General features: G+C 30.5%; 1 protein-coding gene across 3 annotated transcripts; it reads left to right on the forward strand.

The window, feature by feature from the left end:
• The first annotated feature begins 254 nt into the window (after positions 1–254).
• On the forward strand, positions 255–2,932 carry LOC106313073 (calmodulin-binding receptor-like cytoplasmic kinase 3). 3 transcript variants are annotated; one of them, XM_013750802.1, is made up of 8 exons: positions 255–365; positions 670–936; positions 1,033–1,227; positions 1,345–1,628; positions 1,746–1,911; positions 1,984–2,073; positions 2,146–2,444; positions 2,518–2,890. In XM_013750802.1, the coding sequence occupies exons 2-8, from the start codon at positions 672–674 to the stop codon at positions 2,728–2,730; spliced, it is 1,512 nt and encodes a 503-aa protein (XP_013606256.1). In that variant the 5' UTR covers positions 255–365; positions 670–671; the 3' UTR covers positions 2,731–2,890. The 3 variants fall into 3 exon arrangements, with proteins under 3 accessions (XP_013606256.1, XP_013606257.1, XP_013606258.1); XM_013750803.1 differs by having other exon boundaries at positions 271–365; positions 655–936; positions 2,518–2,932; XM_013750804.1 differs by lacking the exon at positions 255–365 and adding an exon at positions 374–443 and having other exon boundaries at positions 2,518–2,932.
• The last annotated feature ends 11,289 nt before the right edge of the window (positions 2,933–14,221 follow it).

Consider the following 14,221-nt stretch of genomic DNA (forward strand, 5'->3'; position numbering starts at 1 on the left):
CAGAATTGTCCTTAAAAAAATTAGATATACGTGAATACTAAGCGAATCATAAGTATCAAAAAAATTGCTAGTATTTATGTACCCCTAGGTTTTAATGATTTACCTTGTTCGATGATTTACATGTTGTTTTTCGTTTTTTTTTTTTCGACGCTGTTGTTATTGTCACCTTGTTGTAAAAAAAAAAAGAAAAAAAAAACAGAAATAGCACGAATTTTCCCGTCACGCAAAATAATAAAAATAGAAGACGAAACTTCAAAAAGTTTCTACATGAGTCCTTCATTAGCCCAACACGTTTTTTGCTAACAGAAGAGGAAAGTGCTTTCTTAATTCAAAGTAGTACTGTACAGTCAAGTCAAAGCTATAAGGTTTGGTCTTCTCTCCCTCAACTTTTCTGGGTTTCTTGAAACTGATCTGCCTAACGTGTTCGGGTCAACAGGGTCTTGGTATCGCAATCTTGATTTCGTTTACTAGTAGAGACCTTTGAACCCATAAATTGATGTTTTAGAGTTTTTTTTTTTTGCTCCGATCTTTGGCTATGGTTTGATTGGGAATTGAGCAAAAAAAGGGTTTCAAGAGAATTGTAGATGTTTTGATTTATTTAGGTCAAATATCAGGAATGGCTTATTGAGGCTGATCAGTCTTGTGTATTTTGAGTATTTTGTTGATCAGTTATGGGTGGAAATGATTGGAGCTTCACAAGATTGGCGTTCACTGCTTTGTTAATGTTATTGCATCCCAAGGAAACTTCATCCTTTGTGGGCTCAACTGTTTGTCAATCTGATCATTTTACCTACAAAAAGGTTTACCAACGAGGGAGTTCATTCGCCATAAACGGGAATCCAGTGGACAGAATCCACTTTTGCGAAGCCATGCTGATTCACAAAGCCAAAGGTTGTGTCCTTGGGGACTCTTTTAGAGACCTCTGCTATCTACTAGGTATGGGCTTTTTTTCGGAGAATTATTTTAAGCTCTTATTTGTCACATCCTACCTAACTGAGTTGCTTCATTTAAACTGCTTATCCTTTAATGCAGGAGGGAGAAGGTTTCTGGAAGAAAAACATGTAAAAGATTCTGAAAACAATGAGGCTGAATCTGAAAATCGCCATGTGAAAGTCAGCTTGGCAGCAAGCGGGTTTCTTCTCTTCTGTTGTGCGATTTGTTGTCCTTGCTTCCATAAGGAGAGGAAAGCAAATAGTCACGAAGTACTACCCAAGGAATCTAACTCAGGTGACCTAATATATTAGATATTTTAAATATAGCTTTTGTTTATTTATTTTTTATTTTTTAGTATTTGCTAAATGTTAAGCTATATTTGACGTTGAGGGTTCATATATACTATGACAGTGCACCAAGTTTCCTCGTTTGAAATGAGCCCTTCTTCTGATAAGATTCCCCCAAGTCCATTCCGGGCACCACCAAGTCCGTCCCGGGTACCTCAAAGCCCATCTAGATATGCTATGTCCCCAAGACCTAGCAGGATGGGACCCTTGAGTCTGACCATGAGTCAAATTCAGACAGCAACTAACAATTTCTCAGACGACAATCAGATTGGTGAAGGAGGGTTTGGGATAGTCTATAAGGGCATTTTAGATGATCGCCAGGTGGTTGCCATTAAACGAGCAAAAAAGGTATTTTTGATACTTTTTAGTTTTCTTTGTGGTAACAGAGATATCCGTATGCAATCGTGTCAGCAAATGTTACTACTAATCGAAATCTTGACACTAAATTATAATTTGGGGATGCAGGAACACTTTGAGAATCTGCGAAAGGAATTCAAAAGTGAAGTTGATCTTTTGTCGAAAATAGGCCATCGGAACCTAGTGAAGCTTCTTGGTTATGTAGACAAAGGAGACGAGCGACTTATCATAACCGAGTATGTCCGAAATGGTACACTCCGGGATCACTTGGATGGTAAGAACTTGTTTCACATGTTGTTGCAGCTATAAGAACATGTGATGAATAAACAATATTTGTAAATGCAAGGTACTCGTGGAAGCACTCTTAGTTTCAATCAGAGGTTGGAGATCGTGATTGATGTTTGCCATGGATTGACTTATCTCCATTCTTATGCAGGTAGAGAATACTGTATTAAACTTTGTTATGAGATTAAATTTTGACTATTGTTTTTTTGTCATTTAAAAACAGAAAGACAGATAATACACCGTGACATAAAATCATCAAACATTCTCCTCACGGATAGCATGAGAGCCAAAGTGGCAGACTTTGGGTTTGCAAGAGGCGGTCCGTCTGACTCTAACCAGACCCACATTTTGACCCAAGTGAAAGGAACAGTTGGTTATCTTGATCCTGAGTACATGAGGACTTACCAGCTTACCGCCAAAAGCGATGTTTACTCGTTCGGGATTTTGCTTGTGGAGATACTCACAGGTCGTCGCCCAGTGGAGGCCAAGAAGCCTCATGATGAAAGGATTACGGTTCGTTGGGTAAGTTTCTTTTCCAACGTTGCATCTCTTTTTTTTTTTGGCAAAACATTAAATTATAAATTCTGGTGATCAGGCATTTGACAAGTACAATGAAGGCAAAGTGCTTGAACTGGTGGATCCAAAGGCCAGGGAGCGAGTAGACGAAAAGATACTAAAGAAGATGTTCAGTTTGGCTTTTCAATGTGCTGCTCCTACACGAAAAGAGCGACCGGACATGGAAGCTGTTGGGAAGCAGCTTTGGGCCATACGATCCACTTATCTTAGGCGATCAGTGGAACAAAAATAATTAATTGCTCCCTCCACACTTTTACCACGCAAATGTTTTAGTCTCTGTTGTTAGATAATATTTACCTCTTTTACATTTTGCCATCAAATCGTTTCTTCAACTTTACTTCCTCGCTGGGTTTTTACATTCCGAGAGTTTATTGATATTTGTTCAGCTTAAATATGACATTCCAACAATAGTAATATAGACTACAATTTGATCATGTATTTTCATTTTATACTAGGTATTTTTCCTATATGTACAGCAATAAAAAAGTAAAATTTAACTTGTAGTTTTATTATTTTTTACTAATATTTTAACATAAATTTGAATTAATTAAAAATAAAATTAAAAAAAATAAAAAAAATTATTTATTTAAAATTATATTTAATATGTATATATTTAAAATTATTAAAAAATTATTAGTGTATGCGTTTATTACCATATTCTAAAAAGATTTGCTTTAATAATAATGTAAGCGTTTATTATCATATTCTAAAAAGTTACCAAAAAATATAAATCAACATTAAATTTAATTTTCTTTGTCACATTTTAAGTCAGATCATCATTTCTTGTATGTTATGTCATGTTTTTTAATGAAATTAATTATATAGAAGACACATAACCTAAATGTGTAAAATTATTTTGCAAATAATGTCTAGGGGACTAGGAGATATTAGCTTTAGTCTTTATAGTAACCATCTATTTATATTGTTTACATTTTGTTGTTACATATTGTATAATGGTATCACATTTTTTTTCTTCTTCATTGACATTAAGAAGCTATTATATTATTCAAATTAAAAGTGGTTTGGATATTAAGACCCGAGATAGAATAACAAACAAGATAAAGAACTCTATAAAAATGTTGAGTAGATTTATCTAACGAATCAAAAATCTCGTTATGTCCAAAGGGAATGTAGGATATCATGAAATCATGAAATTTTATCTTTCGCTAATCTATCTCCTTTAACTCTGTCGAAAAAGTTGGTCATGCCTGAGGTTTCTTTATCATCGCTATCAAATCTTTGCAGTCTATTCCAATATGGCATTCTGAATAATGTAAAACTAGGTGATTTTTCTGTGCATGCACGAGTATATATATTTCTAAAGTAAATACTATAATAATTGATTGCAATTTACTTTTAATTTTAAATTAATTTATAAATGTTATATCTAATCGGCTTTGTTGTTTTTACTGTCGATTTAGTTATCATTTGGGTAAATTGGATTACATCTCTGAATTCAACGGTAATATTTTTATTCTGTATATTAAAATTTTGATTAATTTCTTATTTGCATTTAGGTGGTTCTTGTCTTAGATATGTACATATATTTTATGAAGATTATGTATAACTTAAGATGTATTGTGCTTAGAATGAAATACAAAATAAACTAAAGTGTCTGATTCCAAATTACATAAATTAATATAACGATAATATTCTAAAGTATCATGCATATATATAAATTTTACAAAAGAACTAAATTGTACCAGTTGGCTAATATTTTTTATTTTATTTTAAATATGTTTTGAGTTGTCATATCATTTATATTTATAAAATAAATTACTATTCTTATAAAATTATATATTCTTATTGTAGTTAAATCTATAATTTAGATATAAGCTAGATTTGTCGAGTCACTCATGTTGTTAGTATATTGAGTTACGTATATTATTTCAAATTCAAATTGAAGTATAATTATTTTTATTATAATTAACTCAAATCAGATCAATTTAAATGTGCATGTATTTTCATAATATTTATCAGATTATATGATGATGTTTTTAAAAAACATATTAGAAAATAAAGCAATGATCAATAGGAAGTTACATGCATATGTAGCTGATACAATTTTGGAAGGTCATGAACACATATCATTATTTAAAAGAATTAAAATATTTTATAAATTCTAAGTAATTTTATGCCTTTGATTTATAGAATGGAAACTAAAATTTATTTTAAATAATCTTAAAAATGAGAATTCATATTTGTTTTGGTATTTTGATTACGGTTCTATTAAGTTCCACAAACATAAAAACATAAAATTTAAAATCAAATTTAATATTGAGAAAAAAAAATAACTTTAATAATGATAAAATATAATATATCTACCTCATTAAACTATTTTGTAACTATTTGATCAAACGATGTTTATTTTTAAAATTTATTTTTAGTTTTTTTGATATCTCTTAAAAATAAGCAGTAAACAAAATTGTATTTGTATTTGAAAATAATATTATATAAGTAAAATATAATTTATCGATATATTTGCTGTAATTGAAATATATTATAGTCAACTAAATATATGAAAAAAATTAAAACATTTCAATAATATTAATTATAAACTATTTTTAGTCAATTAAACATATATCAGTTTATGTTGCATAATTATTTTATGTAATCATCTAAAAAAATAGATAGATATATAAAAATATTTCTATTATTCTTTTAAAAAATATTATGTTTTAAAAGAAATAATATTTTTTTAATATCAAGATTATATGTGTAAATTGTTTTTAATGAAATCACATTATATACAAATTTATATTTTTCATCTAAGAAAATATAGATATAAGGAAAGTATTTTATTACTTCAAAAGTATATTTTATGTTATTTAAAAATATTTTTTAAATGTAATATTACTATTTTGTGAATTTTTCCTGTTTTTATGAAATCATATTATATATACATATATTTTTCATTTTTTAGTTACTTTTTTTAACTTTATAAAAAAACTCTTTTTTTATTATACGTATATGTTTTTGGAAATTTTAAAAAAGGAAACTAAATAAAATAAATAAATAATACTATTTTAAATGTAATATTTTTAATTCATTAAGGGTATTAGTGTAATCAACCATCGTGAGAGTTAAAGTGAGAGCGATACATAAGAAACTGACTTTTCAAATAATATTATAGAGATGGTCTCCATTGCCACCTTAACCTTCTAACTCCGAATGCAATAGGGATTCTCTTTGTCGGTTATTTATTGTACTCATGAATTGGAGTTGTCTAGAGTTATTTCCAAACTCATCCGCATCTAATAAAGATGGATGTAGAGGTCCAAAAATCATCCACCGCCATGTATCCTCTAAGCGTAAGACTTGAGTTATTACTATCGGCTGTTGAATTGAACTATTAGGTTGCGCATTTTCGGTGAACCATGCTTGGCATTTCCATTCAGCGTATCTGATCAGCTATAACATTTGTTAATGTGCCTTATTGGACATTATTTGTATATAATTATTTATGTATTATACGTAATTAGTTTTTTCATAATTTTTTAATGGATACCAATATATTCTTGCAATATTTTGGTATACAATAAAAAATCTATAAATTAATAATGTTTAGACATTAGTGTTTTATTAATTTATAAAAAAAAATAATTTTAAAAATTGAACTTACTTTTTTGTAAAATAAAAAAAATAGTTAATTTCACTACTTATGTATTCATTAAATTTTATAAACTTGACTTTCAAGTATTTTTATTGTATTAATTGATGTATGAAATATTTGTGCCATACAGTTTAAATGTGTTTTAGATATAACTTTATTAAATATCATCAAATATTGTTAAATATTAACAAAACTAGAAATATACTCAATTGTGAATGTAAAACAAACAATACAAGATGTTATTTATACTTATATAAATTATATATATAAGTTATTAATTTATGATTTTAATGGGACTGTATATTTATATGAAATTTTCTAAAAGAATATTATCTTATTAGCTTATCTATTTGTGTTATATTTTGAACTGGTCCAACTCAAGACCGACAAAATTTATTAATTAAAATGGTTTATTAATTTATCAAGCATTAATTTATAGGTATTATATTGTAGTAATTTTTTAATTTAAATAGCTAAATATAGAAACACCTTCAAAATATGAAAATAAAGTTTTTCAATTTCTATGGTATGCATATTAATTTATTTAGTCATACTCACAAATTTTAAAAGTACATGCATTTTCTCAATATTATTAAGATTCATTTATTTAATAAAATTTTGCTATATTAACATATTTAACATGTTTAATATATATTTTAGATTAATGAAATCTTTACCATTTTATGCTTAATCAGCTTTACAAATACAATCATGTATAAATTTTAACTGGTTTTGGATTTTTATGTCTACTAAACTAGATGAAACTACATTATGAAATCTATATATATATATATACAAAATTCAGTTTGTCCTCGTTTCATTAAACCATATCATCAATTGAAGCACCGCAAATTGACACCTTAACATAATTTAAGAAAAAAATTATAAAATCTTCTTCATCTTTCAATTTATTATTATTTATGTCAAATATTAAATAGTTCACTCATATTTTTATAAATTAAATATAATTTAACCCAAACTAATTGTAATTTTTAAAATATAAATAATTTTTTAAGCAATTATTTTTTAAAAACAGGCAATTAATAAATTTGTTGTACTAGTATATTATATTCTAAATATTTTCAAAATTATGGTTTTTCTTAAATTAATATTATCGTATGTACCTACATATCTTTTATATTTAATAATTATTTTAATATACATTTAACTATCTATTGAAATTTATACATTATTTTCATAATTTAAATACATGTAAATAAGCTGAAAAGAATATGAATAGTCATTTATCATTTAATATCATAAACCAAAAAAACAGCTTAACTTATTAAAAATAAGAATTAATAAATTAGTTATATTAATATATTTATGTTAAGTGTTTACTTTGCAGTTTTAATCATAACTAATAGAATAATGGAGAAATTTTACTTTTACACTATGTTGGATACCACTTTTCAGCTTTACCATTAGTCTAAGGACATTTTCAGAAATACCACTTTCATTAATGAGCAGAAAACAATAATACCCTTACCTTATCTTCTTCTCCACCATCGGTTTCTCTCCCTCTCCCCGAGTCACCGTCGTCTCTCTCTCACTGTCGAGTCACCGTCGTCTCTCTCTCACCGTCGAGTTCTGGCGTCTCTCTCTCACCGTCTAGTTCTGGTGTCTCTCTCTCACCGTCGACTTCCGGCGATGAAATCGATTCAAAATCTCCAAGATGTCGACTCCTATACGTGATTCACAACTTGTATGTCTCTAATTTTTGTATTTGTTTGTTCTCTAATTTCTGTATTTTTTGTTGATTCGATTTTGTGCTTTCTCTTATCGAAAAATTAAACAAGGTTCTTTCAGATATCTCATTTAAAGAGGTCGATCTAAGAGAAACATATTTGATAGTGAAACGTTGAGAGTAAAAACATTGAGTATTTGAAAACTTAAATCTGGTTTTGAAGTCATACTAAGATTGATCTGAATGGTTTCGGCTAAGAAAGAGATTTTCCGATAGTGAAAACTGCATATTAAGGAAGAGATAATTTCCGATAGTGAAAACTGAATATTGAGGAATTATAACCCCTTATAAATATGGGTTTCATGAAATTGTTGAGACAAGTGAAGAAACCTTATCTTTGGATGCTAAGCAAGGGGGACAAGTACACAGTGAGAAGCTTGTATGATCTTCTCAAAAAGAAAGCAAGAACAATGACAAGACTAGAGAGACTATCTATAGGAATAGCAATAATCACAGAAGGGGTAATTATTGCAGAAAACTCAAGCTATCTAATCCCAAAGGGAAGGTTGCTGGCTTATAAGAACTATGATAGCTTGTCGAAGTTGGCTTGGGGTAAAGTTGCTTATAAATTTTTGTCCAAAAGTATTAAACGTTTGAGTGCAAGTTCGTGGACATGAGAGAGTTATGAAGTGAGAGGTTTTGTGTTGGCCATAAATTTGTGGGCTATGTCATCAGTGCCTATGCTTGGTAAAACTTTGGGAAAACCATGCCAGGAAACCTCATCTGCAGATTCGTTATGTCTACATTGGGACTCAACAAGGGCTCCGACAATTACTGAAGTGTTGGAGGTGGAGAAGAAAAATAATGTGAGTTTTTACTAAAATTTATAAATTTATTCGTACTGTATTGTTTAGAAAGAGGTTTATAAACATACTCCTTGAAAAAGAGTCACAAGCAGGCGCCTTGGTAAAAAATGTGAAGTGTTTAGACATTTTAGAATATTTTTCATTTTGTACTTTTTCTGTAGCACGTTGCTTGCATCATACACACACTAGCCCTTAACATTCACATTAGATTATTGAGAATGGTCGCTCTGTTTCTTCTTGGCTTGTGTTTTGTGTATGAACTCGCATGTTTCACTTCTCTTAACACCTTGCTTGTGTCATGCCCTCATTAGCTCATGCCATTCACATGAGATTACTAAGTTAACTATATTGTTTCATAATGGTTTATAAATAAGAGATTTACAGAGACTTATAAAACGTTGTTTTATCCTTGTTACAGGGTGTGGTTACTACAGTGTTTGGATTCTCTGAGGAATTCAAACATTTGGTGAATCCAACACATCCTGATGATAAGGACTTTGACATTGTTGTACAACTAGTTCAACAAGGATACAAAGTGAAGAAAAGCCAATGGGAACAAGAATTTGTGGATGTTTTTCTTACAATAGAAGACATTGTTCGACAAAGCAGGACAGAAGACAAAGATGTACGGCAAAAACTCTAAGGTCATTGTGTTTTTGATGTTTTATAAGACTTTATCAAATTTAAAATTGCTAAGTTATTTTAATATTATAAGCATTTATAAATCTCTTATTTTTGTTTGAAATAGGAGCAAACACAAGATGAAGAAGAACAACAAGTGGAAGCTGATGTTGAATTCGGCGACGGTGATAAAGAAAGAGAAATTTCAAAAATCAATGAAATAAGCTAATATATAAACCCTTATAAACTTGGACTATCATTTTTAAAAAATTTAAGCCATCATAAATTTGTTATTGTTTTTTTCTTCTAGGAAATAGGGGCAGACACTTGAGGAAGAAGAAGAAGAACAAATGGAAGCTGATACTGAATTTGAGGAGCCCGTGCAAGTTGAAAGGAAGAAACGAGGAAAAGGAAATAAGGTAAATAACTCTCTTTATAATGGTTTATAAATGTTATTTTCTGATTGTGTTATCAAAATTGAATGATGAATATGTTTATATAGCCATCATAATATTGTTTAGGAACAAGAGCATAAGAAGAATGAAGAGAAAAGAAAAGATGAAGCGGATGAGAAAGCTAAGGAGAAATTTCAAGATGAAGATGGTTCCAAACTCGATAAGTTAATCCAAATGCTTTATGATTTGAATAAACGAGTAGAAGTAATCGAGAATGTCTTAGGAGTGGCAAGCAAATAACTTTACCAAGAACTTATAAATATTTTCACATGTTATTTTCTTTACCTATTATGATATGATTTCTTGAAGGTACCTGACGGTTATGAGAGTCCATGCAACTATGATGATACAAAAGGTGCACCAAATGATGAAAATGAAGAAGAAGAAAATTCTGGTTTTAAAAGAAATGCAACAGATGATGAAAATGATGATGAAGAAATTTCTGATACATAGCAACTGACGGAAGTGAATATTCTTGGGGAAAATGAGAATACAGAGAAATCACTCCAGACGAAGACACTGAAAAAAGTGAAGAAAAAAGATGCATGAAAAAAGTCACAGGTACAATTCTAAAAAGATAGAATATAAAGGTTTATAAATTTTTTGATATTAAGCTTAACTAATCTTATCTTTTGTAGATGACGTCGTCTACTCCAACATTCATTACTCCAAACTTTGATATAAGAGTATAAAATTTAATATATTTGATAAGGCCTTGTAAATTTTAATGTATAAAGCTTAAACTTATAGTTTCTAAATAATTTGTTTACAGATTACATCGCCTATAAATAATTATTCGCAAGAGATGATTAAAACATTTATAAGCATTATCTAAGGATTCATAAACAATAATGTATTAAAAGTTATTAAAAATCACTTATAAGCCTTCGTAAAACTCAGATATACTAGTTTATAAAGTATTATATAAACTCAGAGATGAAAATTTTAAACACGAAAAAAATGATATGTAAAGGCTGTTAAATAACTTATAAACCGCTTATATATCTTATAATAAGATTTTAGAAAGCATTATGAAAATTAATGATAAAAAGTTTTAAAAGTAAAATCAGTGATATAAATACACGAAGATGCTCGTTACTAATTTTCTTAAAAAAAGAAACTAGAGTAAATGTAAAGTACAAATGATTTACAGCTTACAATCACTTATAAAAACACGTGGTAGACATATATATTACAGAAAGACATGTGTCTTGTTTCTCTTATGTGTCAAGAACATATATATTACATATAAAAACACGTGTCTTCTCTCTCTCTTTCTGCAACTCCAATCTTCTTGAACATTGTGTTTCCCTCTGAAAACATAAAAACATAAGACAAAATATATATAATCTTTTATGGTTTCTTTTATAAGGCCTTATAAATATAAAAATTGTAATATATACCTCAAGGGGGTTACTATTTCCAGAAATAGGCAAATCATGAGTAATTAAAACTTCATCCCGTGTCTGAATCATATTTGACACAATCCTTGATGATAATTGAGTTCTTCTCTGAAACATTATCAAAAAACATAAAACTAATAGTGAATCTCCAAATGGCATCATTATATTTATAAGGTCTTATAAATGTAAAAGTTGTAATAAGTATTGCTATGGCATACTTCCAGCAATAAGCAGATCTTGAGTACTACATATTATCTTGTAAAATAACTAACTGATAACTATCATAAACGAAAACCTTAACAAGGAGTTCCATATAGTTACCTTAATGGTTACACATAGATGAAGGCCTATATTCTCTTGAAGTTTGTTCAGATATGAAGCTACTTGACGATCATTCCTAATAAATACTGGAGGAAGCTCTTTTGAACCAAAATTTAACTTTGAAAGTAAGACATAGCTAAGATTTATACTGTTTAACTTGGAAAGTGAGACATCAATTCCAAAATCTTGTAAAACAACCCCAATCAAATCATTGTAGCTGATATCTTCATGAATCATACTAAGAGAAAATCCCCTTTCATCATCGACCATGAAATCCCAGTGAATTCCATTCATTAGTTTTCATTCTCCACGTATAGAACACAATTCGATCGTCATAACCTGATTATAAGAACATGGGGATTAGAGAAGGAATGATCAACAAGATATATCAAAAAAAAATACATAACAATATGTTCCTCATCGATAAAAATTTATAAGGTTTTATAAATCTGAGATTTGAAAACTTCATGAGAAAAACTTCGTCTTCTACCCAAAAACCGATCGATTTTGAGAAACCAAGCAAAAATTACAGAAAATAGACGAAAATCACTATCTATTATCCTCTGACCTTTGTTACGCGTTCGTGAAGAGAGATTGTTCTGTTCGTTTGAGCTTGTAGTCTTCGCCAAATCTCGTCGGACGTCAACGTCGTCGGAATCGTCAAATCTCGCCGGGGAAATCGCCGGAGTCGTCGAATCTCGCCGGAATCGTCGAATCTCTTGCTGGAGTCGTCGATCAATTTGGGGATTTTGAAAATTCTTGTTGGAGAAGACATATGTTTATGTTTGATTAGATAAGAGTATAATGGTATTTTATCCATTAAAATTTTCACTACAAGAAAATGTTTCCATAACAATGACGATTTACGACGAAAATCTTTCCTCGTAAATTTACATGGTGTTTACAACGCAGTTACGAGGAGACCAAATTTTGTCGTAAACTCCATGTAAATTTACGAGGAAACGGTTTCGTCGTAAAATCCATGTAAGTTTACGACGAAAGTACGTGAAATGAGAAATACGTCGTAATCGTTACATCGACAAACATGTTACCGTTATATTTAGGTGAAAACGTGTATTCAATGTGCTTTAACTTACCTAATTTCGTCGTAAAGTCGTTGTAAATATTATGTTAAAACCATGTAAATTTCCGGGGTTATTGAAGCTAAAATGCCTCCTCTTCAAATGTGAATGGTTCGATCCTGTTGTGAACCGAGGGATTCGGTATAACAAATTTGGTGTTGTGGATGTCAATTTTGGGAGAAGATACAACAAATTTGAGCCTTTCATTTTAGCTTCACAAACCGAGCAAGTTAGCTTCCTTCCTTATCCTCGGCTTCGAACTTCTGGGATAAACTGGTTAGCTGCTATCAAAATTACACCTCGTGGACGCATTGTCGCTGGAGAAGAACCGCCCTTGCAAGAAGAAGACGCTATCAATGAAGTTGAGGTACCAGAACAACCAACTGATGAAATCCTTTTGATCGATCCGCAAAACTTTCAATATGAAGATATTCCCGAATATGCGACAAATGAAGCACGTGAAGACGAGTTCGAGAGAAGCGACGATGATGATTGTAATGATAGTGATGAGAACGAAAAATGATTTAGAGTGATGTAGTATTGATGAGAACGAAAACGATTTAGAGTGATGTAATATATGTAACAAATGTTGTATTTCTCTATTGTAAAGTATGTTTAAGGAAATATTGTTTTTTACCATCTTAATGTATGTGTAACAAATGTTGTTTTATATAATATGTATTTCTTTAGTTTTAAAATTTTATTTGGAGTTTTAGGGTTTTAGAGTTTAAGTTGGAGCAAGAGCAAGAAGTAATAGAGAAGAAGATATGATGTTAGATGATATGTGACTTTGGGGTTTAGGGATTTCATTCTCGGTGTTTAGGGTTAAGCGTTGTAAAATCGTCGTAAATGGTTCGATTCCACGTAATTTCGTCGTAAATGGAAAAAGACGGGTCTAGTAACTTCGTCTTAAATGGAAAAATGCGGGCCTGATAACTTCGTCGTAATCGGAAAAGCCTGGTAAATCGTTTCGACGTAATTTCGTCGTAAATCAAAAAACGCGGGTCTGGTAAATTCGTCGTAATATTACGTCGCGTTTACGACGAAACGTTTTCTATATATTGAGACGCCGAGAACGAGGCTGCCTCGTTCATTCCTCCCAAATTCCTTTGCTCTCCCTCTAAGGTACACTCCCTTTCCTCTTCTATTTTTTTTTAAAGTTAGTTTAGGTGATTAATTAGTTAGGTAATTAGTTTAGGTGATTAGTTAGGTGATGGAATACTATAGTTTAGGTGATTAGTTAGGTTACGGAATAATTTTTTAATTATGTTGTCGTAACTAATTAAATTTATTTTAATTTTTTTAGATGGCTCCTAGAAGGAAACCAGAAGCACCTACTTATGCCCAGTTGTTTGCCGATGGTTCCGGTACATCTTCTTCCGGTCCATCGTCTTCCGATGCAGTTCCCGAATCTCAGACTTCTCAGAGAGTTTTTTCGAGTCCTCCTCTTCCACCGCAGATGCCTCCACCTCCTCCTCCAGTGGCTGCACCTCAACCTGTCCCAGAAGGTGCAGTTCATCTGGATTTGCGTGTGCTTCCATATGCTCCATTCGCGAGATATACGGTGGAGGATTTGCTTGCCCAGCCTGGACGGGAGGGTTTGGATGTTCTAGACCCCGATAGACCCCGAGGAACTTAATGGTAAGTCATTAATTTTTATTACTTTAAAATTTAA

This window comes from Brassica oleracea, chromosome C9 (genome assembly GCF_000695525.1).
Source record: "Brassica oleracea var. oleracea cultivar TO1000 chromosome C9, BOL, whole genome shotgun sequence".
Lineage (NCBI taxonomy): Eukaryota > Viridiplantae > Streptophyta > Magnoliopsida > Brassicales > Brassicaceae > Brassica > Brassica oleracea.